The sequence below is a fragment of the Dromaius novaehollandiae genome, chromosome 12, assembly GCF_036370855.1.
Source record: "Dromaius novaehollandiae isolate bDroNov1 chromosome 12, bDroNov1.hap1, whole genome shotgun sequence".
Lineage (NCBI taxonomy): Eukaryota > Metazoa > Chordata > Aves > Casuariiformes > Dromaiidae > Dromaius > Dromaius novaehollandiae.
The window spans coordinates 546,723-574,216 of NC_088109.1; the positions used below are offsets into that span (position 1 = coordinate 546,723).

At 58.5% G+C, this 27,494-nt stretch overlaps 3 protein-coding genes across 5 annotated transcripts in view; 1 reads left to right on the forward strand and 2 right to left on the reverse strand.

Annotated features, from left to right (window-relative positions):
• Positions 1-15,515, forward strand: part of GNAI2 (G protein subunit alpha i2) — a 60,443-nt gene extending 44,928 nt beyond the window's left edge. The window contains exons 5-9 of the mRNA XM_064518572.1: positions 9,150-9,278; positions 11,632-11,761; positions 12,393-12,546; positions 13,872-14,086; positions 14,382-15,515. Coding sequence (XP_064374642.1) covers positions 9,150-9,278; positions 11,632-11,761; positions 12,393-12,546; positions 13,872-14,062 — 604 coding nt within the window. The 3' untranslated portion in view covers positions 14,063-14,086; positions 14,382-15,515. The remainder of the gene's footprint in view (positions 1-9,149; positions 9,279-11,631; positions 11,762-12,392; positions 12,547-13,871; positions 14,087-14,381) is intronic.
• Positions 15,516-16,299: 784 nt separating this feature from the next.
• Positions 16,300-20,282, reverse strand: GNAT1 (G protein subunit alpha transducin 1). Its single transcript, XM_064518522.1, has 8 exons — positions 20,177-20,282; positions 18,470-18,512; positions 17,868-18,009; positions 17,622-17,779; positions 17,354-17,482; positions 17,066-17,195; positions 16,788-16,941; positions 16,300-16,490 (listed from the first exon to the last, which is right to left on the reverse strand). The coding sequence occupies exons 1-8, from the start codon at positions 20,280-20,282 to the stop codon at positions 16,300-16,302; spliced, it is 1,053 nt and encodes a 350-aa protein (XP_064374592.1).
• Positions 20,283-24,020: 3,738 nt separating this feature from the next.
• LOC112989436 (semaphorin-3F) overlaps positions 24,021-27,494 on the reverse strand; it is a 39,345-nt gene continuing 35,871 nt past the window's right edge. For all 3 annotated transcript variants that reach the window (XM_026110593.2, XM_026110595.2, XM_026110592.2), the window contains 7 exons: positions 27,153-27,375; positions 26,472-26,560; positions 26,105-26,146; positions 25,720-25,877; positions 25,552-25,619; positions 24,648-24,781; positions 24,021-24,542 (listed from right to left, as the gene is read on the reverse strand). In XM_026110593.2, the coding sequence (XP_025966378.1) occupies positions 24,096-24,542; positions 24,648-24,781; positions 25,552-25,619; positions 25,720-25,877; positions 26,105-26,146; positions 26,472-26,560; positions 27,153-27,375 (1,161 nt within the window). In that variant the 3' untranslated portion in view covers positions 24,021-24,095. The remainder of the gene's footprint in view (positions 24,543-24,647; positions 24,782-25,551; positions 25,620-25,719; positions 25,878-26,104; positions 26,147-26,471; positions 26,561-27,152; positions 27,376-27,494) is intronic.

Below are 27,494 nucleotides of genomic sequence, written 5' to 3' on the forward strand. Positions count from 1 at the left end.
TAGGTGCTGGGGAAGCGTCCCCATCTTAGAGGGACTGAGGTGCTTTCAACACAGCTTGGGCTTTCATACATCAGCTTGTGCAAACACAAGCTCGCCCTTGCGGCTGTGTTCTGCTACAGCCATGCCTAACGTGCTGGTGCTGCCTAGATTTGGGCTTCCTGGTGTGTTCAATATATCAGCAGGCAAACATCAGCAAGTATATTTGGCAGGTTGTTTCTGGTTCCTGCCTGTAGCTGGGATTTGAGGGGAGGTGTGTGTGGGGGGGGGAGGAATGCAATTTTTGTCCTGCCTTCTCAAAGTCAGCTTTTTTTCTGATGCTGGGTACCCCCTGCCCTGGGGTTGGGTCTCTGCTTGCCAGCAAGTAGCCCCAAACCAGGCTCTCACCCCAGCAGGCAGCATCTACCACTCCTAGGTCTTCTCTCAATGGCCCTCCATCCCTCTGGGAGAGGGGTCAGGGCTTTACTCGACCTGCCGTGTGGCCCACAGTCACCTGTATCGCTAACAATGCTGTCCTAAGCCTCCCTGCATGCCAGGATGCTCTCTTGCCTGGGAGCTCCACGGTCAGCTGCTCTCCCTGGCAGGTGCTCGTGAGCCCCTGAATTGCTCCAGCATCTCAGCTCCCCAAGTGAGGATCGTCCTTGCTGCAAAGATCAGTTCCCTGCTCTCTCTCTGTGCCGGGTGCAGTTTTTCTTCATGCAGCTGGTATTTCCACGCATTGTCTGGTCTGTGCTAGTGGAGCCTTGAAAGGAGGCAGTTAAAGCTGAAGCTCTTCCCGGTTGAGACTGCTTGTGTTTTTTTTTTTTTTTTCCTCATGATGGTTATTTAAATGAAAAGGCGTTTGCCCATCATAAGGTGTGGTTTGGCCACATAGTGGACAGCTGTGCACAGGGGAAGTCCTGACTGCTGAGGATGGGGATCTCCAGCCTTGCCGTGGCCATTGCAGCACTTGCAGTAGCTGTGCTGCTGTGCCCAGCTGGAGCTGTCAGCCTCAAGCTTTTGCACTGAGAGGTATGATGGGAGGCAGACATGGGCATTGCTTTTGGCTAGCCGGCCCCAGGTTTCTGCTCAGGTGTGTGTCATCGCCCCGGCTCAGCTGTGTGCGGACACTGGGGCAGCCCGTCTCCTCTCTGGGGACACGGCAGGGCTGTATTATAGCCTGTGCTGCTGCCCCTCAGCCTGCTCGCTTGCTGACCCCAGCTTCCTGAACCAGCAAGGTTTCTCGCGTGAGCCCAATTGCAGCGGGCACGTTCGAAGGGAAGGAGTAGCTCGATTTTTGCCAGGGACCGCCAGGAAGGGTAGAGGCAGCTTTTGCTGTGCTTGTGCCCTGCCATTCATGTTGGTCAAGATCTCTAGTCATCCAGAGAGCCCTGTCCAAGAGGACATAGCCATTCCAGCCATCTCTTGCATCCTCAGAAAGGAGGATAATGGTTGGACCTGCTTGTGTGGGCCTTTCCCCCATGCTTTCCTGGCCCCCTCAGGGTCTGATCCACCAGTGACTCCCCAGGAAGAGACACAAGCAGGAGGCTTTTAATAGCTGGTCCCTGTGTGAGATCGTGCTGCAAAACACAGCTGTTGGGAGCCGAGGTTGGAAAAGGCAGCTGGGTCAGGGAGAAAAGAAGATAAACTCCCGGAGGAGCATGTTCCAGCCAGCGCACAAATACCTCAAGGCATTAGAGATGCAGAGCAGGCTGCTGGGCCATGAATGAGGCTTTGTGCCTCGAGGCTGATGTTTACAGCAGGACAACTTTCTTCTTCACCCTGTTGGTGGTGTGAAAGCAGGTTTGCCAACCCTCACCACAGCCACGTGCTTCGTGGGATGCTGCAGCCTTGCTGAACGGGGCCGGTGGTGCAGTGCGGCCCCAGCGCAGGCAGGTGTGGGCTGCTCCCAGCAGCAACCTCTGCTTCACCCCTACAAATGCTCTGGGCTCAGGGGAAGGGTTTTGGAAGCCAATGATAAAACCTAATGTGAATCTAGTCTCGTTTTGAGTCCTCAGGTTGATTTCTTAGCTGTCAGAATGTTCACTTGAGGTTAAATTGTGGGTCTCCGTTCCCTGGGGCACTAGGGCACTTCTTTTCCAGTACCTAGGTAAAAACTTAACTGAAAATAAGCGGCCAGTGTGGGGAGATGGTGTGGTCAGGAGGGACTATTCTTCACTGTTTCTCAAACTCATGAACCCACTGAACTGATCAAGTTGTGGGTTTAAGCCAGAGGGCAATGCTTTTTCACATGATAATCTGGAGAACTCACTGCTGGAGGAGGCCAGATGCGCACTCAGCACAGTATTATGGGGATTCAGGGCAGAGGGTCAGCTCTGGCTGCGGGATTGGAAGGTCTCGGGGTGTTTTTCAGCTTGGATGTTTTACAGAAGAGTGCTGGGAGAGGGTCTCTCTGACCCTATTCTGCCTGAGGTATTCACTCGCCTCTGCCTCAGTTTCCCTGTCTGTAAGAGGGAGGAGAACCTGACCTCCACCACAGGATGCCCTGAAATTGCACAGTGAAAACCTCCAAATGGGACCTGGGGATCCTTATTCCCGAGTCAGACACACAAGTGTTTTTAAAAAAATCACAGAATCACAGAATGGTTGAAGTTGGAAGGGACCTCTGGAGATCATCCAGTCCAACCCCCCTGCTCAAGCAGGGTCACCTACAGCACATTGCCCCGGATTGTGTCCAGATGGCTTTTAAATATCTCCGAGGATGGAGACTCCACAACCTCTCTGGGAAACCTGTGCCAGTGCTCAGTCACCCTCACAGTAAAGAAGTTTTTTCTCATGTTCAGACAGAACTTCCTGTGTTTCAGTTTGTGCCCATTGCCTTTCGTCCTATCACTGGGCACCACTGAGAAGAGTCTGGCCCCATCCTCCTTACACCGTCCACTCAGGTTTTTATACACATTGATAAGATCCCCCCTCAGGCTTCTCTTCCCGAGGCTGAACAGTCCCAGCTGGCTCAGCCTTTGCTTAGATGAAAGATTCTCCAGTCCCTTAATCATCTTTGTAGCCCTTCCCTGGACTCATTCCGGTAGCTCCATGTCTCTCTTGTACTGGGAGCACAGAGTTGCACACAGTACTACAGATGCGGCCTCACCGAGGCTGAGTAGAGGCGGAGGGAACGCCCCTCGACCTGCTGGCAATGTTCCTCCTAACGCAACCCAGGACACCATTGGCCGCCTTGGCCACAAGGGCACATTGGTGGCTCATTGTCAACTTCTTGTCCACCAGGACTCCCAGGTCCTTCTCCACAGAGCTGCTTTCCAGCAGGTCGGCGTCCAGCCTGTACTGGTGCATGGGTTTATTCCTTCTTAGGTGCAGGACTCTGCATTTCCCTTTATTGAACTTCATGAGGTTCCCCTCTGCCCACCTCTCCATCCTGTCGAGGTCCCTCTGAATGGCATCACAGCCCTCTGGTGTATCAGCCACTCCTTCCAGTTCTGTATCATCAGCAAACTTGCTGCGGGTGCACTCTGTCCCTTCGTGCAGGTCATTGATGAAGAAGTTGAACAATACTGGACCCAGTATTGATCCCTGGGGACACTGCTAACTACAGTCCTCCAACTAGACCTTGCGCCACTGATCACAACCCTCTGAGCTCTGCCATTCAGCCAGTTTTCAACCCACTTCCCTGCCTGCTCATCTAGCCCACACTTCCTGAACTTGTCTATGAGGATGTTATGGGAGACAGTGTGAAAAGCCTTACTGAGGTCAAGGCAGACAACATCCACTGCTCTCGCCTCATCTACCCAGCCGGTCATTCCATCATAGGAAGCTATCAGGTTGGTTGAGCATGATTTCCCCTTCATGAGTCCATGCTGAGTACTCCTAATCACCTTATCTTTCACATGCTCAGAGATGATGTCCAGGATGAACTGCTCCATCACCTTTCCAGAAATCGAAATGAGACTGACTGGCCTGTAGTTCTCTGGATCCTCCTTGTGGCCCTGTTTGAAAACCAGAGTGACATTTGCTTTCTTCCAGTCCTCAGGCACCTCTTCTGATCTCCATGACCTTTCGAAGTTGATTGAGAGTGGCCTTGCAATAATGTCCGCCAGCTCCGTCAGCACTCATGGGTGTATTCCATCAGGGCGCATGGATTTGTGAATGTCACATTTGCCTAAATGATCCCTAACACAATCCTCTTCCACCAAGGCAGTGTCTTCCTTTCTCCAGACTTTCTCCCTGTCTGCAGGGCCTGGGATTCCTGAGGGCCGGTCTTAGCAGTAAAGCCTGAAGCGAAGAAGGCATTCAGTATCTCTGCTTTCTCTGTATCCTTTGTCACCAGGGCCCCTGAGTTTCTATGGAAGAAATGAGCATTGCATTTTCATATTAGCAGGCAAACTAGTGTTTAGATACATAAATTGATTGCATCTGGTTTGGTTTATCCCTGAAGAGATTTAATAAATAAGTTAATCTGCCTAAAGTATTATTCCTGGACAGCATCACACAGCTGAAGCTGAGCTCTGGCTCACCATGGTCTGAAGAGCTGGTGCTCTCTCGCTGTCTGTTCCCAAGCCAGCAGCCCCTGTCAGTAAAAAACGTGTTGTCAGGGAAGAGGTGCCAAGCCAAAGGGCATGGGGAGCACGCGTGATGGGCCAGGCAATTGGCCATGCTTGGCCAATTCTGTCCATCCGCAAGCCATTGCAGCCTCCCTCAGTACTGCTGGCACTCCCCTTTGGCACTCGCAGGTCTCTCTTCAGTACTGAGATCATTGAGAAAAGTGTTGCATAAAACTTCACTGCAAGAACTGCTCCTTAAGAAACCCCCACGACCGATTTCTTCTGGCCTTGTGCTTCCTTGTTCAACACCGGCTGCTTTCAGTTCCTCCCCAGGCAGCTCCTTGCCTCCTTTCCCTGGCTTTATGTCCTGGTCAGCCCGATCTTTCCCAGCAGTTGCCGTCATGATTTCTCTGTGAAGCCCACGCTTTGCCCATGCTTCATCCACACTCCATCCACAAGCTGTGCTGTGCTTCCTCGGCTGAGCCGAGGAGCTGTTGTGGGGACATGCCAGTCTGGTCAATTGGTCTTTCTCCAGCACTCTGCAAACCTCCTCATCTTTGCTCTGCTCTCCCCAGCCTGTTGCAAAGCTGTGGTCTTATAGGGCTGCCCCAAATGTGAGGCCCCAAAGCCATTGCTGCTTGACCTGCGGTACCAGTGCCTGTGTGTGCTCTTCGAGACTGTAATCCGCATTTACGTGCTTCGGCACTGAGGTTTTTCCTCTCTTGCTCTGGTCCTGTTAGCCATCCTGCAGCTGCTGTCCTAGGAAATGGTGTGAAGCATTTGCTCAGTTTTCCTCCTCCCCATCTTTGTGAGCACTTAGCCACTTCCCCATCCCTCCCTGTGGCTTGATCCAGTCAGACGGTGCTTGTGTATGAAGGGGAAACTGCTGGGAGTTATCCCCTGCAGCTGCACCAGCCAAATGGCCTCTGAGGTTTCTCCCTACTTTTAGGGGCTTTATTTGAAGTTTCGCTTGTCCTCAGCTGCTGTGTTAGAGCTGTGGGGTAGCTGCCGTGCCCATGGGGATAGCTAACATCCGCAGCAGGCATTGCATGCATCCTGGGGGCTCCTCTTCCACCTACCTGCGCCACCCTGGAGCCAGCAGCTCCCGGTGCTTGTGGGCCACATGTGGTCCGGAGGCGTGAGCAACCGTAGCCTCCCAACAGGTATGGCGATGGTTCCTTGCTGAGCGTTTCCCTCCCCATCTCCAACCTAAGGAGGACGCAGACCACTCGGGCACGTCTGTGAGGTCCCAGAGCATGGGGCAGACAGCAATTGCCTTGGGACAGACAATCCTCACGCAGGCAGGTTTGTGCCGGAAACCTCATGCAAAGCTGTCTCGGGATATCCGGATAAGTTGCTTGCAAAGGAGGAGATCGGGGCCTGGATGAGCTCAGAAAGGCAACTGTGAATAGCTCTTATTTTATTTGCCTTCAAAACTCGTAGTACCTAATCAAATGTAGAATTTCGGAGCTTAACTCCACTTCCAGCTATGACGAGTGAATGCGATGGAGTGACGTAAGATGTAAGCACTTACTTGAGCCGGATAACCATTGTTTAGTAGGAGCTCTAAAAACCTTATCTTTCAGTTTCTCCAGGCATCATGCCTTTGCTGCCTCTTGGCAATATCTAGTTGTGTGCAGAGGTGAGATCTCATAACTTTAGGGAAGAAATACTTTGTGTCAGAAAAAATTTGCTGACTTTTCCTTCCTTGTCTGTTCTTTACAAGATGCAGGTGTAGGAGAGCAATTTGGGGAGGCAAGGGGGCATGTGTGTGTAAATCAGTGTCTGATTCTAGGTTTGGCTGTTGCGGCTGCGTCTCCCCTTCTGTGAAATGAGGCTGAAAGTGCCTTACCAGCTTTTGTGAAGAGCTTTCAAATTCCTGGATGCAGAATATTGTGTAAGCTCTAATTATTAGATACTTATTATTCTAGAGACACAAGAGATCTTTCAAATGTCTGGCAGGTCAGACACACAATTTGAGCAAATGTATCTTCAGTCAAAGTGTCTGCAAATTGAGTATCATCATAATAGCATTTATGGAGCATTCAGTATGTTAGGAGTGTTGGACAAGTATTAATTAACAGGCCTCTCTGACTCATACTAATGAGCTATTGCTCCAACCCTTTATCCAAATCCACCGTTGCACACTGCCCTCTGTCCCTGGTGAACAATAGCCAGCTGCCGCCAAATGTGGGACTGCCGGCATTCGCAGGGTTTCTGGGGTCGGAAAAATCTGTCGTCTCTGTGCAAGGTGCCCAAGGGGGGATGATAAAGAGATAGTTATGGTGTGGGTTAGCTCCAGGTGGACCCAGCCAGTCTGCTTTACTGCTCTTTACCCCTTGTGCACATCTGCCCAGAGCCTGAGCTGTTTCAAGGCCTGGCTGAATGTGTTCCTTGCACTTGGTAGAGAGGGGAGATACCCCCAGCCTGAATGAAGGGAGGGAGCCTATCGGGGTTCAGAGTGGATGGGAGACCTGCGCTGGTGACCGTGTGCTGTCGAATGAGGAAGATATCGTTGTTGTCTCCACATGCGGGGAAGGTGCTGCAGTTGTGGTGCTCTCTGCAGTGCATGCATCAGCCTGTGCTGGGTATCAGTCAACTGTCCTGTACTTTTGCCTATGAGAGAGTAAACAAGTCACCCTTGTCTGTGAGTTCAGAGGCTCTTCCACCACTGCTCTGGAGCGAAGTCCAAGAGTTAGTGAGGTCTGAAGCCAGGTTGCAGCTGAGCCTGGGCCGGCTGCTCATGGCCAGGGCATCCCGGAGCAAAGGGCGCTCTAGGGAACGGGTACCCTTTGCATTGCCCTGCACAGAGCCCAGCTCTGGCCAGCCCTGTTGCAGCTGCTCCCCGGGGCCTCTCACTGTGTTTCCCACCCTTTGCAGCAAGCCAGGGCATTTGTGCAGAGACTCCTCCACGGAGCAGCTCAGGGTGCAAAAAGTTTGGGATGCGAGAGGTGGGAGGGCTGCTGTTTGTAAGCCTTCCTCACCTCGGGGCTAAACCCTCCGCTGCACTGTGCCACGCTGCGGGAGGCACCTTGGGAAAGGTCCCTCGCACCAGGGAGGACCTGGGGCTGGTGCTGGCCCACTGTGGCCAACGTGCCCGGGGACTGCTGGCTGGGGCGCCCCGCAGGGTGCTGTGGCATGCTGGGTGTGAGGTCCGAGCGATGCCGGCACCGTGCACAGCCCCTGCCTTGCCTCTTGAGCATTTGTTTCCTGTTTTTTTGTCATCTGGAGGCTGAGTACATTTCCGGTTGTTTTTGAGCTCACTGGGGAGGTGCAGTCAGGCTGCGCCGGAGGAGAGCACGCGCTCCCTCCGCGGCGCGCCGGCTGCCTAGGCTCCGTGCTCCGTCACCCGCCAAGGATCCCAGCCAGGCACCCGTGCTGCACGGCAGGGTGCTGCAGTGCATGGCGACCTGGCTTGGGCGCGATGGGCAGGGTGACCCGTGGAGCTTGTTGCCTGCGAGGACAGAGAGCTCTGCACCCCGTTTTGCACGGCCCGTTGCTCCTGGGGGAGATACAGGAGCCGACTGGAGGGTTTCCCTGTAGCTGTGGCTGTGCTGCCATCAGAGCCGGTTATCACCTGCCATCCCCTTGGCCTTGCAGCAGAGAGATCTGTCATCTCAGAGCTTAGCACAGCTTTCACCAGATTACAGGGCTGCAAAAGCCCCGATTAGCACAGGCCTAATTGTCTTAAAGGAGCCAGTTTATAGTAACCCAATTAAAGCAACCTGAGCTGGAGAAATTCAAACTTGCATTGACCTTCCAGGCAGTGCCAGCACCCCGGGATCCCACGGCTGCATTTAGCCAGTCCCTGGTGCCGCTGCTTTGGGAGCAAACTTTGCCTGGGCTTCAGGAGGCTCTTCCTAAGCCCTGGCCAAGCACCAGGATTTGGCATGGCTGGAGTGCTGAGCAGAGCAGAGGGCACTCACTGCCAGACTGCTGCTGTCACCATGGCGGGGGGGGGGGGGGGGGGAGGGTCGGCTGAGCCCCACGCCACCCCAGCCATGCTGGCAGAGGGGAGCGTGGGGGCACTCAGCAGCCTCTGGCCAGTGGTCTCGCCCTGGCACAGTACCCCGCCACCCGCCCTGCTCCCCTTCCCTCTCTGCACGCGCCTCCCACTTCCTCCCGGGACGAAGGGCTTTGTCTTTTTTGACTATAAATGGCACGATGCCATAAATTGTTTCCGCTCGCGCTGCGGTTTGTTGCCATAGCAATGAATACTTTCCTCTTTCTATTTCCCCCATGATCTGGGGTGCATTAATGCGACACAAAAGGCCTGGACAGCCAGGAGGAGGCCCCCAGCCCCAGACACGGCCCCTGACGCAGCCCTGGGCTGGCCCTAGCTCTCAGCATCCTGCCCCCAGCATCACTTGGTGCTGGCTCTCTGCTCCCAGAGCCCCTGTGTCTGCCCCAAGCCCTTGTTTCCAGGTGTCCCTTCGCTACCCTGGCAGCTTGCTTGACACATGCACCGTCTCCTGGGCCGTGTAGTTCCCCTGCGTCCAATGCCCACCTGAGCTCTGCAGTCCTGTCCTGCCTTCCCATGTGCAGTCTCTCTGTCTGGGCCCCAGACCTGCAGGGTGACGCTGGGGCACAGGCAGGATTAGCCCCCTCAGCTGCAGCCAGCCCAGCTCATGTAGTGTCCTTCTGCTCCCTGGCCAGCTACCTAAACGACCTGGAGAGGATAGCCCGAGCCGACTACATCCCCACGCAGCAGGATGTGCTGCGAACCAGGGTGAAGACCACCGGCATTGTAGAGACTCACTTCACCTTCAAGGACCTGCATTTCAAGTAAGTTCAACCCCTTCCCAGCTCCCCCTGGGCAAAAGTCAGCCTCCTCTCTCTTCCCCTCGTGGGGCCAGATCCTGTTTGCACGTGGGGGCTGGCACAGTAGCCCCCAGCCTCTTGACATGCAGGACCAGTGCTGAGCCCAGGCACCAGGGCAGCATCAGACCTGCTGCTCTGCCTTGCATGGGAGGCTGAAGCATGATGCTCCAGGCCAGGTAAAGCCCCCTATTGCCCTGTGATGTCCCACTCTTTGGCGGGGCTCCCAAGCTAAATCAGTGCCAGACCAGGCCCCGATGCGTGGCTGCAGCCTGCTTCCCGCTGCCAGACCTGTCCGGGCTGCGTGTGGTGTTTGGCCAGTAGTCATCAACCCCCTTCACACCAACCCAGCTGTCCGTGGCCCAGGAGGTGGGAGATGGAGCGGGGGCAAAGCAAGCGGGACATGCTACTGCCCTGGGGTTAACCACAGCAGCGGCACGGGATAGCCCGGCCAGGGTGCTCAGTGCTACGGACGCTGCTGTCACAGGCTTGCAATTGCAGAGCACCCTTGGATTTACTGCCTGGGCTGATGTGTGCAGGCAGGATGGGTTTGGCCGCTGGATGGGAGGCCAGGTGGTGAGGAGGTGCCTGCTGATGAGCTCTTCATCACCTCTGTCGCTCACAGGAGCTGCTCCCAGATGTCCTCAGGGATAGGAATTGGCTGTGACCAGAGGGTGGGAACCCTTCAAAATAGCAAGCGCTCTCAAAAACAGCTTCAGAGCTCCTATGGTTCAACCTTGTGGGAGGAATCAGCCTGTTGCAAGCTTGGAGAGGAGAGGTGGGATAGAGATGGACTGATTTGGAGTAGGAGCGTTTGGCAGGCATCCCCGGAAAAATGAGCTGGAACAGACGGGTGCCATGACATCACTTCCGCAATGGGAATCCGTAGCAGAAGGGTTCAGTATGTGAGCCAGAACGCCACAGGAATGGGCTGGATTCGTGTTTGAAGAGTCTCCCGACAGAAATGCTCCTCGCTCAAGCAGGGCCCAGGACTGATACCGCATGGTTGACGCAACCGGTCACCACCACTTGTATCGAGTTGCCTGATAGCAACCCACATACCAAGGTCGTTTTACACCGAAAACGTGCAGTAAATAATTGCAGCTCAGGCACAGGCCGTTTCCAAGGCAAAACCCCATCATGTGTCCTGGTGGGAATTAGTCACTTGGCAACCAGGCTGTGGGCAGAAACCTTCACCACAGCCCTCCCCAAGCTAGTCAGGCACAACCAAGTCTATCCTACAGCTACTCCAGACCAGTCCAGAGTCAGTCATGAAAGCAGCAGGGTCCAAGGGATCATCGCAGGCCCTTCACCACACTGCTGGTGTCCCAAGACAGAGCTGGCTGTCTGGGATCGATGACCATGCTTGCTTGCCCGCTGAGTTCTGAGCATGTGCCCAGCTTCTGGTCCTGAAGTGGTGTCTGGCTCTGTTGCATGTATTCTTGTTGCAGGTACTGCACTGCGTGTTGGCACAGCTGTGCCTTGCACACCTGCTGGCTACATGCTTCCCAGCAGCTTCTTTGGAGATAGTAGTGGGGGCAGACAAGTTGCTCTGGGGGGAATTGCTGTGTTCCTGTGGGGATACAGCCTCTCCACCTTGCCAAACACAAGCCCCACAGCCCCACGGCTCCGTGTGCCTCCGCCCTCTGGGCTGCAGCCCCAGGTTGGTTGCTGGAGATGATCTGGGCAGCCAGCCTAGTCCTGCCCACCCCAGCTGCAGGCCCTGCGTTAGCATAGGCAGGGTGCAGAGACTGCTCTGGGGTGTGCAAGATGCTCCTGCATGGGAAGCTCCTGGTCTCAGCAGCACAGGGCTCTGGCAGGGCAGCATGCACTGCTCCTGAAGGGGCCTTGCCCTGCGTTGCAGTTGAACTGCACACGAAGCCTCCCTTGGCTCTGCAGGGATGGAGGATTGGAAAGGTCCTGTGCTCTGGAGGACACAGTGCTGCTATCAGGCTCTTCTCCATGGAGTAAGGGCATCCTCTGCTGCCCAGACTGCGAGGTGCACAAGCGGCGACCTGTGCCGCGTCAGCATGCTTTCAAAGCCACGGGATGTCAATCCTCCTAGCCCCTTGCGCCACGTTGTGCAGCAGCCCTCTAATCCTGTTTAGCAACACAGTGACTTGTACAAGCATATCTGGCTCCCCAGCTGAGGGTCGCTGGCTGAATGCGTGCCCGGCTGTTGGAGGCCTCTGGCAAAACCCAACAGTATCCACCCCAGAGCAGGTATTGGAGGGTGTCTTCCAGCTGCTCCCTACTCCAGGCCTGGGGCTGCACAGCCCACTGCTGCGTGGGCCTGCAGTGACGCTGCTCCGTCCCGCAGGATGTTCGACGTGGGCGGCCAGCGGTCAGAGCGGAAGAAGTGGATCCACTGCTTCGAGGGAGTTACGGCCATTATTTTCTGCGTGGCCCTGAGTGCCTACGACCTGGTGCTGGCTGAAGATGAGGAGATGGTGAGTGGAGGGGAAGGCAGGCTTGCTTCAGAGGCCGCCATGTCCTGCGGGCAGTGCTGTGGAGGAACTGGCACTGTGACAGTGCTGTGTGACTGCCTGGTCCAGTGCTGGCACTCACATGGGCTGCCATGGCCTGTCCACACCCCAGGATGCTGGGCTGAAGGAGTAGGGGGACACGCTGCCTTCAGCTTTCCCAACAGGCTGGTGGCTGTTTTTTTATCAGAGCCAGGCCAGCGCTGCCAGAAGCGCCCACTGGACCTTCCTGCTGGGCAGGCATTGCGGTTGGAATGGCTGTTCCCCCCCACACACCCCTCTTTAGGGTACCCTCTCCAGCACCCTGTACTCTTGAGTGCCCATGTCTGGGGTGCTAGAGACCCTCACCCCTTGCTGGCAGTGGAGCGGCCTGCTTTGCAGGCGAGCTGGCCAGAGTTCCCAGTGGCTCCTGTTCGCCTGAGGGCACTGGCCAGCCTGTTCTGCAGGGCCCTAAGTGTCTCTCCCGCAGTCAGACGGGACCGCTGGGAGTGCAGGTGGGAGGTTAGGGGCTGGTGGCTCATAGGGCTGGCCCCAGGGTAGCCGCACTGTGCACGTCCGTCTGTGGCTCACACCATGTCTCTGCCTTCTCTCCTGCCAGAACCGGATGCATGAGAGCATGAAGCTCTTTGACAGCATCTGCAACAACAAGTGGTTCACAGACACATCCATCATCCTCTTCCTCAACAAGAAAGACCTCTTTGAGGAGAAAATCGTACACAGCCCCCTGACCATCTGCTTCCCGGAGTACACAGGTACTGTGGTGGCTCCTCCATCACCAGGCCCAGGCAGCCTGTGAGGGGAAGAGAGAGTCGCTGGGACCCAGTACTTTGCCCGGGGGGCATTATCAGTGGCAGAGATTTACTTACTGCTGGATCTGTTTTGTCTGGTGCATAGCTGGGAGATGCCGGTGATGGAAACGATGAGGCAGTGGCTCTCCTACGCTCGGGCTGTGTGAGGGGAAGTGGGGGAGGAACGCTAGGTCAGGAGTGCAGGAAGCGGGTAGCCACGTGGCCTCCCTGGCCAAGCAGTCCTTGGGACTCAGGGCAGCAAATCCTCTGGCTTTTTCCAGATTGGGGCTGACGGGGTGGCTCCGGAGCAGGGGGAGCACAGCCACCCCAGTTTGGAGCTGGTGCAGTGTTGGGGCATGGCCAGAGCAACACTGTGTGAGCAGCAAGGTGGCCCACAGTGGTTCACAGGGTTCAGAGGTGCTTGGGGTGCCTCGAATCAGGCGTTGGCTCAGGGGAAGGCGAAGGTTGATTTGGGCAGGAGGGACATGGAGCGGAAAGGGGCAGAGGTGCCAGGTTTGGAGCAACCCTGGAGGGCTTTTATCTGAGGTTTGTCAGGTGGGAAGGCTGCAGCTGGAGGTCTGTGTTCATGCTCAGAAGCAATGTATAGATAAACTGGAGGGAACCCAGAGGAAAGCAATAAAAATGCTGAGAGGCTTACAAAACGTAGCTTTGAAGGGCAGATTGAAGGAGCGAGACCTGCAGGTAGGAGACCCCGGGGAACAGCTTGGACGCTGGGGTGCTGTGTGAATGGGAGCCTGGCTCCACACCAGAACTTGCAGGAACTGCAGGATCAGCGGGGACTGGGCGGTGCAGAGGCCAGCTGCCCCCATGCCCCCTGCAACTGCTGTCCTGGCCTGTTGGGGCCAGCTGTGGCCTGCTGCCTGCCTGCCCCCACGGTGCTTCCTAAGCTGGCTGGAGCCTGCACGCTGGCGTATTGGAGACCAAGTTCCCGGCTTTGCCATGTGATGACAGGTTCACGTGGACTCCTTGGGAGATTAGAAAGACAGATACGAATTAATGAAGGCAATGAGTTTGTTAAATGTTATTGAATTGCCTTGGGGCTGCTCATCCAGATCTAAAGCACCTTTAATTCAGTTTTGAAGTTGCTGCCGCAGCTGGGGAACCTGAGCTGAAGCGCAGCCACTTTAGCTGGTGTGGGCCAGTGCAAAGGCTCTCGTGCTTCTGCCTGCCCCATATTGGCAAGGGGCAGGAGTCTCTGGGTTACTTTGGGTTAATTTGGGTAGCCCCTTGCCAGTGCTGCTGGTGGCTCAGCATCTCCTCTTCCGCAGGGGCCAACAAGTACGATGAGGCAGCCAGCTACATCCAGAGCAAGTTTGAGGACCTGAACAAGCGGAAGGACACGAAGGAGATCTACACGCACTTCACCTGTGCCACCGACACCAAGAACGTGCAGTTCGTCTTTGATGCCGTCACCGACGTCATCATCAAAAACAACCTGAAAGACTGCGGGCTCTTCTGAGGGCAAGCGGCGCCGGGCGGCAAGGTGGGAGAGGGTGCCCGTGGATGCCGCAGCCTGGTGGTGCCCTCCGCTAGCAGTGGCCCATGGGAGGGAGCAGCCCCCATGACCGCGGTGAAGGGCCCTGTGTGGTGCGGATGCCCCTGGCACCAACGGGACCTGCTTGGTCTGGGCACCTGGCTGGGCAGCATCGGAGCTGCCTGCCTTCCCCATCCTAGCACCCACGGCGCCCGCTGGCTGCAGGCGCCCAGCCCCGTAACCATGGCCTGTCATTGCGCCCCATCCCTGGACTGTGTCCCGCTCACGGGCCTCTCTCTCCTAGGGTGACCGGACGTGCCCGTCCCGGCAGGAGAGCCGCAGCCGATGAAGGAAGGACCGCACCATGTAACGACTTCTGCTTCTCTTCTTTTGTTTTGTCCCCCCCACCCCGTAAAGAGACGTTGTTTGCAGTCGCGGCGGCGGGGGCAGGGTCATGCTCGCCGCTGCTCCCTGGCTGCATTACAGTCCAACCTGCGCCATCGCTGTCCGCCCCGTTCCTCCCCCCGCAGGCGTCCTTGCAGCCGCAAGCCCGTGGCTGCAGGTTGTACCGTTGTGGTCCTTTCTTGCTTCCCCTCTCAACTCCAGAGGCTTGGGAAAATGAGGTTTTAATCTTTGGTTTTAACTGGTTGAGATTGCTCCAAACCCTCCTTTTTATCCGCTTACAAGAAATCACTTTCTCACTGTTTACATTCAAACTGTTGCTCTCGCGGGGGGATACGGAGGTCCTGGCTTTCCTGGCATTTCACAGACCAGCAAGGAAAACCCACCACCCAGAAAACACAACCAACAACATTCCTTTTAGAAAAACAGAGAAAAAAAACCACACACACAAAAAAAGAGCTTGGTTTACATTGCTTTTTAAAGAAACCTTTTTAAGAAACTATTTAAAAGCGTCAAGTGCTAAGTGGTCGCGTTGTCTTCATGCATTCTTCTTCTGCAGTTAAAAACCACCACCAAAATCGTGTGCCTTGCAGGGGCGTCTCGGACGGTCGCCCCCCCTCCCTGGCTCTCTCGCACGTGAGTCGGGGGCTTGGGGCTGTGGGCTGAAAGCTACCGCCCACCTCTGGCACTCTGCCGGGAGGGGGGAGACGTGTCCCAGGCCTCCCCGCAGCGTGGCCCGGCAAAAGGGCTGGCGTGCGGGGCTGCCCGCCAGGTTGCTGTACCGCCGCCTCTCTCTTTCTAAGCCTAGTTTTTGTAGGTCTAACTGTTGCGTTGGTCGAGGAAACCCTGCTGTACAAAGTGGCTCCCTTCTCCCCTCCCCAGCCTCCCCCCCAGCTCGGCCCCTGGCTGGAGCACGGGGCTCCTAGTGAACCGGTGGCCGCGGCCTCGCTTTTACCACATGATGTTTTACCAAATTGTTCACATGGTTTGAAATAATAAAATGTAGAAAGAAAAAAAAAAGACAAAGCAAAGCTGACGTGGGGATTGGCATGGCTGCTTGCCTCTGCAGGAGGGCTGGGTGGCAGGAGGGGGGTCTGGCAGGCGCTGAGGGACACGTGGGGTACCAGGGCTGAAGGTATGCTCACCCGTGAGTCCCCCAGTGCGGGGACTCTGCTTCAAGCAGAGAAGTGGGGACTCTGCTTCAAGCAGAGACACGGGCAGGCCCAGCACCCATCGGCTGGTGTATGGGGCTGGAACCAGTGATGGGAGCCTCACGGAGAGGGGCAGAGTCCCCTGGTCTGGGGTGGGGTGGGCCGAGTGTCCGCCCGGGGGCCTTCTGGCACTGCTGGCCCATGCCCAGCGCTCAGCCCAGCAGCCTGGGATGCTGCCAGTGGGGCCACGATGCTTCCCTGGCTCCACAGCCCTCGGGGTGGGGGAGGGCTCAGGGGCACCCAGGGACCCTCCGCACCCCATGGCACCCGGCACTCAGGGTCCCCTAGGGACATCCATCACCCAGAAACGCCCAGCACCCTGCAGCACCTGTGGCACCCAAGGTCGCCCAGAGATACTCAACTTCGAGCACGCAGGGTCACCCAGTGCCCCACCGCACGCAGCACCCAGGGGCATCCGGCAGCTGGGGGCACCCACTGACAGCACCCAAGGGCACCCAGTGAATGGATCTGGGGCTGAGCCCAGGGGTGGCTCTGAGGCTGAGCAGGGCTCCTTGCTGGGGCTTGTGGGCAAGTGGAGGCAGTTGGGAGCGGGGGAACCCAAGGGAGGAGGCAGACCCGGGCCAGGGAGCGGAGCACTGGGGCTGGGGCTCAGAAGAGCCCACAGTCCTTGAGGTTCTCCTTGATGATGATGTCGGTGACAGCATCGAAGACAAACTTAACGTTCTCAGTATCAGTGGCGCAGGTCATGTGGGAGTAGATCTCCTTCACGTCCCGCCGCATGTTCAGCTCCAGGAACTGCAGCTTGATGTAGTTGCCCGCGTCATCATAGGTGTTGGGGCCTGGCGGGAGAATGGTGAGCGGGACCCTATGCCCCCCCTCAATCACCGTGTGGCCCCACGGCCCCCTCCCACCAGGCAGGACCCCTGCTGCGGTGCTGGGCTCAGCCCCCACCAGTGGGTGTTGGCCTAGCCAGGCCCCCATTGCCCAGTGCTGGCATCAAACAGTGCAAGCACTGTCAACACTGACGTGGGCTGCTGAGGACACCTGCCGGGTGTCTGATGGAGGGTGCTGGCACCCCAAATCCTTCCCCTTCCCTGCCAGACTGCACCCGGTGGTTGAGTCCGTGCAGCCCTCACCATCGTAGTCAGGGAAGCAGATGCTGAGATGGGCCTTCTTGATTTTCTCCAGGAAGACGTCCTTCTTGTTGAGGAAGAGAACAATAGAGGTCGTGGCAAAGTAGCGGTGGTTGCAGATGCTGTTGAAGAGGTGCAGGCTCTCGTGCATGCGGTTCTGGGAAGGGACACAGCCCCATGAGCCTCACTACAGCCCTAGTGTCGGGACAGGGATGAGGGGGGGCCTATGCATCCCCCCCACTTCCCCAGCACTGCCACTCTGCCCTGCGTCTCCCCCTCACCACTTCATCATCCTCCACCAGGACCATGTCGTAGGCGCTGAGGGCCGCAATGAAGATGATGCAGGTTACCCCCTCAAAGCAGTGGATCCACTTCTTCCGCTCTGAGCGCTGGCCACCCACATCGAACATCCTGGACAGGACAGGCAGGCATCAACATCCCCCATCCCTGTGTGTGGTCCCCAGTGGAGGATGACTCGGAACCCACCCAGCCGTGGCAGAGCCCTGTCCCTGTCCTGTGGCCAGCCTCTGCGAAGGGGCTGCCAGGCCACACCAGGGCTCAGCCCCTACCTGAAGTTGAGGTCTTTGAAGGAGAACTGGGTCTCGATAATACCCGTTGTTTTGACACGGGAGCGCAGCACGTCCTGCTCCGTGGGGACATAGCCAGGGGTCACCAGGCGCTCCAGGTCCGACAGGTAGCTGGCCAGGCACACAGCAGGCATGAGGCATGCACCGCTGGTGTCTACACTCCCCCACCCCCAGCACCCAGCAGTGCCCCCAGCCCACCTGGCCTGGCCCAGCCTCCCCCCACCCATCCCCTGCCCCTGCTGGCACGTACTAGCCAGCTGAGTCGTTGAGCTGGTACTCAGAGGCGCGATCAAAGCAGGCTTGGATGCCTGTGTCCTTCCAGAGCCTCCCAATGATATCCGACATCTCCTTGGGCATGGTGCCCTCCTCAATGGTGTCTGAGAGGTGCAGCAGCTTGCGGGCATCGTCCTGCAAGGGAGCAGGGCTCAGTGGGGCTGGGCAGCCCGGGGGCCAGGGGCCGCAGGGAGCCCCGTGCTCATCATCGGGCAACTCTCACCTGGCGGGCCGTGTCACCATACTGTATGTTGAGTGTGGACATGGCCCGCACGATAGACAGCATGGACTGGAGTGTGTTGCTGTAGATGATGGCGATGAACTCCAGGCACTCCTCCAGCGAGTAACCATCCTGATGGATAATTCTGGCCGAAAAGGAGGGCATGGGACTGAGCTGGACACCACAGGGTGGGGGGTACCCATAGAGTGGACATGTCTGTGTTTGCTGGATGGGGCTGAGCTGGGCACCATGGGGCTGAGCCAGACACCGCAGGGCTGAGCTAGGCACCGTGGGATGGGGACACCGCGGTGCGGGAGCACCCATTGCTGTGGGATGGGACTGAGCTGGGCACTGTGGGGTAGATCACCACATGACATCATGAGGGGACCGAGCCAGGAACCATGGGGTGAGGGCATTCATGGCTGTAGCATGGGGCAGGCCCATGTGGGGCACAGCCAAGCTGCACCCCTGACCACCCAGGCCCTGTGCTGGGGTGGGCATATGCCCCTCTGGAGAAGGGTGGCAGGATGGGGTGTCCCGAGGGGTGCCCTAAGCTCATCTGAGGGGCCATGGGACAGCATGGGCCCAGGACGAGGGGCACTTACTTCATCTGCTTGACGATGGTGCTCTTCCCCGACTCCCCTGCTCCTGCAAGGGACAAAGTATGGGTCATGGTGGTGCCTGCAGCACAGGCATCCGCTGCCTGCTGGACATCCCTGGCTGTGCCCTAGACTGGCTCCCTGGGGTCCCACAGTGGCTGGTATGGTTGGGACAGAGCTTCAGGGGCTGTGGGGGTGTGCAGGTCCCCAGGGCACATGGTTGGGCACAGTGCCCCAGCACTGAAGGGTCAAGGGACCACCCTACAGCTGTGGCGGAGGTCGCAGGAGGCCAGGGCATGTGCCTGGCTTGAGGCAGGGGCTGGCAGAGTGGATTATGGCCTCATCTGGGCAGGCATTAGGGTTGGGCTGAGCTGCTGCAGCCCTTGGGTAGGGATAATGGGATAAGCCGGGGCTGTGCTTGGCGGTCCTGGAAAGGAGATGGGGCCATGGTGGAACTGCTGAGCCCAGCAGCCTGCAGCCAGGTGCCCCAACTCCATTGCAGTGCCAGTGGGGCATGCCGTGGGCCACGGCCTGAGGGCAGCAATGAGACCTGTGCCTTGGCCACATCAAAGGCAGCACCAAGCACTGGCACCCTGCACCCCCAGGCACCCCCAGGACAGAGATGCAGCTCTGTGGAGCTGAGAGACCCTCACAGCAGTGGCAGGGAAGGGGGACAGACTCCAGGGTGGGTCAGCGGGTTGGCTGGGCATAAGGGCGGTGGGGTGGGCTGCTGGTGTGGGCTGCAGGTGGGCTCGCTGGATCTGGGGATGCCTGGGAGAGGGAGGTGTAAGGGACTGGGTGCGGTGGCATGCTGGCAGGATAGGCTGCAGGGAAGATCATTGGGTCTGGGGATGCTTGGGAGCATGGGAGGATGCTGGGGTGGGCTTTTGGGTTGGGCTATTTGGGTTGGTAGTGCCTAAGAGTGGAGAAATGTTCAGTGGTCTGCTAGGATGGGCTGCTGAAGTAGGCTGGCCATGTTTGGGGGTGCCTTGGAGTGAGGGGCAAATGAGATGGGCTGGTTGGGCTTGGGGGTGCCTGGGAGCGGGAAGTGTCAGGGGCACTGTTGAGTGGGGTGAGATGCTGGTAGGATGGGGTGCAGGTGGGAAGGTTGGGTTTGGGAGTGCCTTGCAATGGAGGGATGGTGGGTGGGCAGCTGGGGTGTGTGGTCGGGGCAGACTGATTGGGTTTGGAAGAGCTTAGAAACAAAGGGCTAGCGAGGTGGTCTGGTTGGGTGGGATGTCAAGGTGGGCTGTTGAGGTAGCTTGGTTGAATTTGGGGTGCCTGGGAGTGGGGGGGGGGATGTTGTGGTGGGCTCTTGAGAAGGGATGGTCGGGTTTTGGGGGGGGGCTCAGTGGGGATTGGCTGGCTGTGTTTGGGGGTGCTTGGGGTGGGGGTCTGCTGAGGTGAGCTCCTGTGGTGAGCTGTTTGGGGGTTTTTTGGAAGGACTTGGAGGGGTGTTGTAGTGGGCTGTTGAGAAGGGATTGTTGGGTTTGGGGGGTGTTGAGAGGGCTGTTGGTTTGGGGGGATGCCTGGAAGCAGGGGGCTGTTGAGGTAGGCTGTTGGGCGTGTGCTGGTTGGCTTTGGGGGTGGGTGAGCTGATGAGTGGGCTGTTGGATGGGATGGGGGGGGCAGTTTGGGGATGGGGAACAGGAAGGATGAATGGGTCCAGAGACCCTGGACGGGCTGTCTTTACCCCCCCGGCCCCGGCCATACCCAGCAGCAGCAGCTTGACGGTCCTCGCATCCTTCTCAGCGTCTTCCTTGAGCTTCTTCTCGAGCTCACGGGAGTGCTTCTCCTCGGCACTGGCCCCAGCCCCCATCCCTGGCCTGGCAGCCCGGCGGCTTACCCGCTCCTTGGAGGTCAGCACCAGGATGGGCAGCGTGCTCCAGCCCCCTGCCGCCTCCAGCGCTCGGGCTTGCTGCACCCGCCCGTGCTGCCAGCACCCCGCCACCGGACTGCCCCGCCGCCGAGGGATTGCGCCTGCCTGTGGCAGGTGGGTGCTGCCGCCCGCCCAATGTGGGCCAAGGACGGGGCCAAGGTCCCAGGAGCTGCCGGGGAGAGGTGCTGCGCTCAGCGCCCACCACTTAAGCCAGGCCCCAGATAAACCCCTTTAAATCGCTGGTGGGCTGAGCTCAGCACATCCCCACGGCTCCCGCGTCAGCACTTCAGTGAGCAGGGTGGTGTTGGGGGGGGGTGGTGGCTATGCTGGCCTGTCCTGGAGCTGCGCTGACCTGTAAGGGTGGGGGTCCCTGCTCTGCCTCCGCAGTTATTTGGGGGGGGGGGGGCATTTGACCTGGGGTTGGGAGGGGTGTGGGAAAGAGCAGGGGCTGGGGCTGGAAGTATGCACAGGGACCACTGTCCCCGGGCCCCTGCCACCTCAGGAACCCCCAGCCGATGTCCCTAGGGGCAACCCAGTACCGCCACTATGACCTGTTGCAAACTTCAGTCACACCACCCCGTGTTCCCAGCCCCTCCCCCTCCCCCCAGTAACCTTTGCACTATGCTCCCAGGTGCACCCAAGTATCCTCCCCAGTGTCTCCAACTCCCCCAGTAACCCTCCCCCGTGTCCCCAGGCATTCCCAGGAACCACCCCCCAAAGTTCACAGGGGCACCGCAGTACCTTCCCAATGCTCCCAGATCCCCCTGACCCCCCTTCCAGTGGTGCCAACCCCTCCCCGAACCCTGGCCCCATGTCCCCAAGGGCATGCTAGCACCCTCCCCATGTCTTCAAGCCACCTCAGTACCTCCTTGTTGTCACCAGAACCCTCCAGCACCCCCTTCCAGGATCCCCAGGCCCCCCAGGACCTCCCGCCCCATGTCCCCAAGGGCACCCCAGCACCCTCCCAGTGTCTGCAAGCCCCCACCCACCCATAACCCACCCCATTGTCCGCAGTGCACCTTCAGTGTGCACAAGAAATTCCAGTATGCCCACTCCCCCGTGTCCTCTGGTCCCCCAAGTACTCTCCCTAGTATCCCCAGCCACCACCAGTACCCTCCCAGTGTGCCCAGACCAGGCCACTCACCCCCCACCCCCACCCTGGGCACCTTAGGTACACCCCCACAACATCCCTGAAGCCCTCCAGTACTTTCCCTGACCAGTAACTCTCCACATGTCCCAGGGGCACCCAGGTGCACCTCCACTGTCCCCAGGAAACCCCAGTACACCTTCCCCCAGGATTTCATTCCCCCTCCCGCCCCAGATAACCCCTCCAAATGTCCCAGGGCACCCCAATCCCCCCCCGCCATGTTCCCATGCCAACCCCCATGACCTCCACCAAATGTCTGAGGGCCCCGTAACCCTCCCCAGTGTCCTTTTGCCCCCCAGTACGCCCCGTGTCCTGGGGGGGGGGGGAGGGTCCCAAGTACGCACCCAGTGTACCCAGTCCCCCAGTGTTGCCATGGCCCCCTAATGCCCCCCAGTTTCCACAGGGGCTCACCAGTAGTCTCCCAAGTGCTGCCCCCCATTAAGCCCCCCCCAGCAGCTACACAGTTTCCCCAGGAACGCCCCAGTAACCTCTGCCCGGTGCCCCCCGCCCGGTGTCCCTAGGACATAGGGCGATGGCTGCAGTGCCAAAACTGGCCACAAGGGGGAGCTAGGACTCCAGTACCGCCCCGTGTCCCCAGTATATCCCATTGCTTCAAGTACCGCCCTGTTGCCTGTACATCCCAGTACCGCCAGTACAGCTCACTGCCTCCAGTAGTGCCCAGTGCTTCCAGTACATCCCAGTGCCTCCAGTACATCCTAGTGCCCTGCAATATCATCCAGCATCCCCAGTACTTCCCAGTGTCAGCCCCCTGTTCCCCCAGTACCACCCAGTGCCACCCCCCAATGGCCCCAGTACTGCCCAGAAGTGCCCCCAGGATTGCCCAGTGCCCCTAGTGCAGCCCCCCCAGTACGTCCTACTGTCCACAGTATGGCCCAGTGCCACCTCCTCAGTGCCCCCAGGACAACAAGTGCCCGCAGCACGGTCCTGTGCCACCCCCATTCACTCCCAGTGTCCCCAGTGCAGCCTCCAAGTGCCCCCAGTACCACCCAGTTCAGCCCTCTGGTGCCCCCAGTACTGCCCAGTACTGCCCCAAGTAATGCCCAGTGTCCCCTGCATGCCCCTCCCTGTGCATCCCCCCTCCCCCGCCCCAATGACCATCTCCTGGTGCCCATCCCCACCCCTTGCCTGGCATCTTTAATCCTGCTCGGGGGGGGGGGGGGGGGGGGGGTGGCGAGTTCAGCCCTGCCCTTGCCTCCTCCCTGCACAGCTCGGGGCAACGGGCTGGAGGGGCAGAGTTAAGGGGATTGTGGGAGGTGGCTGAGGGCTCGGCAGGGCACAGGGGACAATGGCCCCAAGCAGGGCAGTTGGCAGCAAGGCCCCCAGCTGTCTTCTCCTTTAGGCCCTCCATGCTGTCCCCATCCCGCACAGAGCACACGCAGGCGCCCGTGGCTGTCCCAAAGCCAGTGTTTATTTCGGCACACTCCTGGTCACAGTGGGGGCATGTGCTCAGTGCGGCACGGGCCCCGGGCACCCCTATGCTTCCCGTGTACAGCTATTTACAATGCAGTGTACCTACATCCCTGCCTGAGAGCCCCAAGGCAGCAGGCAATGGGCAAGGCACCCATGGATCTGGCACCCATGGGCACCACTGTCCAATCTGCCAGGCCGGGATGGCACCAAAGGGGCTCCTGGCATCGTGCAGGCAGCCAACCCAGGGGTTGGCCCCAGCGCAGCCCCTTCTCCTTCCCTCCACAACTCAGAGCACAGCCCTGGCTAAACCTCTACTGCTGCCTGGACACCTGGATCCTGCCTCCCTGAGCTGCACCTTGGAGATCAGACTCGCTCTGCCTATGTGCCTCTCCCCAGCTGCAGCCACATTTCAGCAGGCATGTAGCCCAAGCTGCAGCCTGGTGGGACGCAGTGCCTTGCATGCTGCTTGTCTGGAGTCCCCCTCTCCGTGCCCCCCCCCCCCCCCAACCAAAGGCTCGTATGGCTGGTTTGCAGGGTTTGCAGTTTCCCTGGGGAAAGAGCTTGGTCTTAAACAACCAGGTGGGGAAACTGAGGCTCAAAGAGACAGCAGACAGGAGCAGGGCAGTGGGGCAGACCACCTCCAGCTCCTTCTCTCCCCTTCCTCGTGGCTGAGTCAGTGGAGGCTGTCCAGGCCAGATGGACATCTGCCCCAGGCCCCCGCAAGAACCACTGCCTCTGCCCCAACGCCGCTCCAAGCTGCTGACATCATCCCCAGACTTGGCCTGCCCACCGCTAGGCACATACAGCTCGGAGTGCAGGGCTGTGCCCTTCCCACCAGCAGCTTGTCGACCCCAGCCTGGCCCCACACACCAGTGTTTCACAGTACCACAAAGTCTGGGGAGGGAAGAAGGAAATGCTGGGTATGATCTCTGGGGTCCTCCGCTCTTCCCTGGGGCAGGAAGGCAATGGTCATGTTGTGCAAGTGACTATGTACAACCCACAAATAAATACTGTCTTCCAAGGGAGGTGGGGAGTGTGTATGTTTTTGTGTGTGTGTGTGTGTGTGTGTGTGTGTGTGTGTGTAGATATATATATATATATGTATTTATAGATATTTTTAATATTAAAAGGGGGAAAAATAGACCACTGTGCTATCAAAGTCCCTGCCGATGGTTTCATGTATGCCCGTAGGTCTCTGGCTGGTGATTCCGGCGGTTTCGAGGCTTCTTCTGGTCCTGCTGCTCCTTGGCTTTGAGGCCAGCCAGCGGTTCCTGGGGGCTGGCGGCCACGTGCCGCCAGTAACCCTGGCAGTACTGGTCAAGGAGTCCCATTTCGGGCTGGGTGAGCAGCTGCAGCAGGTCCTGGTAGCGGGGGGTGGCAGCGCTGGGCAGCCTGGCAGCTGCAGAACCAGCAGCAGCGGGCGGGAGCCCGGGGGGGACCTCAGCCTGGAAGAGCACCGTGTGGACGGTGCGGCTGCTGAGGACGCGGAGCTGCACCTTGGTCACTGTGTGCTTGAAGTTGTTCTCGGTGGCAGTGCAGGAGTAGAGGCCGCTGTCGGAGAGCTGCAGGGAGCGCAGCAGCAAGCCCTGCTCTGTCCGCAGCACCCGGCCCTCGACGCGGAGCTGTTGGGAGAGCGAGTGTAGGCTCAGGTGGCTGGCGCAGGATGCCCACAGGGACTCTCAGCCTCTAGCACCCGGGGCAGGGCATCGCCCAGCACCCCGTCCTACCTCTTTCCGCCGGTCACTGTTGTCCTTCTGGAGCAGCCACTTTACGCTGGCCTGGGGGGAGCGGGGCTGGCACTCCAGGAAGGCCGTGCTGCCCTCCACCCCATACTGCACAGCCTCCACCGCATTCTTATTGGCTGTAGGGGCAGGCACAGGTGGCCAGGTCAGCGCGTGTGCACTCCTGACCCCAGCCAGCCCCCCCGAGGGAGAGTGACATGCTCTAGGACCCCAGGATCCCCTCCCACCTTACCCACCTTCTCTCCAAGTCTTTCTCTTCCCCCATTCAAACCCAATGCACTGGCTCTCGATCCACCCAGCAACTGTGTTCTTCCTACCCCAGTGTATCTGTCCTTCCAATAAGGGCATACAGCCAGCCAGCCATCCAACTGTGCTCATCCTCCACAAATGTATCCATCCAGCCATCCATGTTCATACTTCTCTGATGTATCCATCCATCCATCCAAACGTGCCCAGACTCCTCCCTAATGTATCCATCCTTCCATCAATCCATCCATCCACCCATTCATATTCATCCTCCTCTGATGTATCCATCCATCCACCAAGCATATCCATCCAACTGTGCTCACCCTTCTTCATATATCCAACCAACCATCCAACTGTGCTCAGCATCCTCCCCAATGGTTCCATCCATCCATCCATCCATCAATGTTTACCCTCCTCCAGTGTATCCATCCAAATATGCTCAGCCTCCTCCCCAGCGCATGCATCCACAAAGTGTGTCTGCCCATCCATTGCCCCATCCAGCTGTTGTCCAGGTTCTCCTGCCCCCTGCCCTCAGTATAACTGCACCATGCCTCCTTCCCGGGACCCCCATGGCCTGCCCCCTCACCCCAGTTCCCTCAACTGCCCTCTCTGCCTTCACCTCAGCCTCATGGCACCCGCTCACCATTGGAGTTGTAGCCTCGGCACTGGCGGATGGGGTTGCCGTGACGGACGTCTTGCCGCCTGCTCCGCCTGTGGGGAGGCAGGAGATGATCTGGGGAACCTCCATGGTGTTGCCCATAGCCCAGGGGACCCTCCCTGCTGCCTGTCACCTGCTCCTGGCCCCCCATACCTCTTGGAGGAAGCTGAGTAGCGGGTGCAAGCCTTGCCATCCCAGGCGCAGTAGGGGTCCCGGGCCAGGCAGCAGTCAGCACAGGCTTCCCCATAAACATCACACCGGTGCAGGGCCAAGTGGGTCACCCCTACAGCTGAGGATACGTAAAGCTGTTGCTGTTGGGGTGACAGAGAGGACAGTGTGAGACACTACTCAGGCACACAGCCTTGTCCCAACCCCGTAAGGATCACTCGAACAAGCTGTGGTCTCCTGGCACCCCCATCCATGGCTCACTCCCCTTGCACAGAGTTGGTGCCTGGGCAGACCTCAGCTAGGAGCTGGCACCACTTCCCCTGGGGCCGCTTAGTCCTCCCCTGCCACTCAGCCACATGCTGTGACTCACCCTCTTGGAAGAGATGCTCATTGTCTTGATGGGTGCCGGCACCTAGAAGAGAGCACAGGTGAAGGATATTGAGGGGCTGGCAAGCCACTCGGCCCAATGTTGCAGCCCCAGGGTGCACACCCAGGCCCACCCAGGGCAGCTGGGGAGGGCAGGGGCAACTGCGAGGGTGCAAGGGCAGAGTAGGCAGGAGGGGCAACACTTCGCATCTGGGGTGGGATCCCTCCAGGGCCAGCCAAGGGGATGATAGGTGTCCTGTCAGGTGTCCAGGCCAGTGCTGGGCAGCATGGGGTAGGCTGGGGCAGTGGGACAAGGCCAGGCTATGGGTATTCAGAGCTCTGAGGAAGGTGCAGGAGAGACTGGCCCTTACCTTGAACACCTCAATTTCCTCCAGCATCAACTCCTCAGTCTCCATGTCATCCCGAGGTAGCACTATGACTTTCTGCACAGTGCCTCGATCTGCAAGACACCATGGTACGTGGCCATTCAGTGCCATAGGCTGGGCACCTGCATCCCCCATTGTCCTGGGAAGGGAGTGCTTGCTGGGGTGACAGTCAGAAGGGCCCCCAACTCCAACCCCACCCCCATAGTGCTGCAGTAGGCAGCTGTGCTTGCCCCTCACTAGAGACTGCTGCAGCCCAGGACAGGGGGAATCCAGCAGCCAGTGCATCAGCCTCTGCTGCCTGCTTGGAAGCAAGGAACCCAGCCAAGTGTGCACCAGTAACTCACTGGGGAATAGCCTCCAGGCTGAGACTTGCTGCAGGATGCAGAATGGCCCACTTCCTCATGGGAAGTGGGGCTAAAAGCCAGGCTGGATCGTGGGGCCCTAGGATGGGCACTGGGGCAGGGGAAGAACCAGGGTGAATCATGGAGCCCTGGGATGGGCATTGGGGCAGGGGAAGGACCAGGATGGATTGCAGGACCCATGGCACAGGGGTGTCAGCCCCTCGCCCTGCTCCAACGTGAGATCTGGAAGGAGCGGAGGGCACCATGATCTCGCCCGGGCGGCGCTGGTGCATGCTGCGTTCTCTGCGGTGCGCGGCGTGGGTACCTGTGCCCAGGAAAAGCACCTCATAGCGCCCATCTGCCGCATCCACCTGGTCAACTGCGATGGTGGTGAAGCGATAGTTGACGTTGCTGCGCACAACCAGTGGCTGGCGGTGGGTTGGGTATACGGCATGGTACATCAGCGGGTGCGTGCGCATGAAGTTGATCACCTCATCGGGATAATCTTTGGTCGACTTCATGGATGGTGTAAACGTCCCCCCAGGGCACTGCAACACAGGGCAGATGGATGAAACATCACTCACACTCAGGGGCCCCCAGGCTGGGTGCTCGCTCTGGCCCAGCCAATAGATTTGCCCAGCCTCTCCTTGCTGGGCCTGTGCCTAGG

Excerpts from the sequence above, each read along its gene's own strand:
- GNAT1 (XM_064518522.1), bottom strand. The coding sequence starts at position 20,282 with ATGGGGGCTGGGGCCAGTGCCGAGGAGAAGCACTCCCGTGAGCTCGAG. Across the intron at positions 17,196-17,353 it reads TTCAAAGACCTCAACTTCAG|GATGTTCGATGTGGGTGGCC; the intron begins GTAGGGGCTGAG and ends TGTCCTGTCCAG. Across the intron at positions 16,942-17,065 it reads TGGTGGAGGATGATGAAGTG|AACCGCATGCACGAGAGCCT; the intron begins GTGAGGGGGAGA and ends GTCCCTTCCCAG.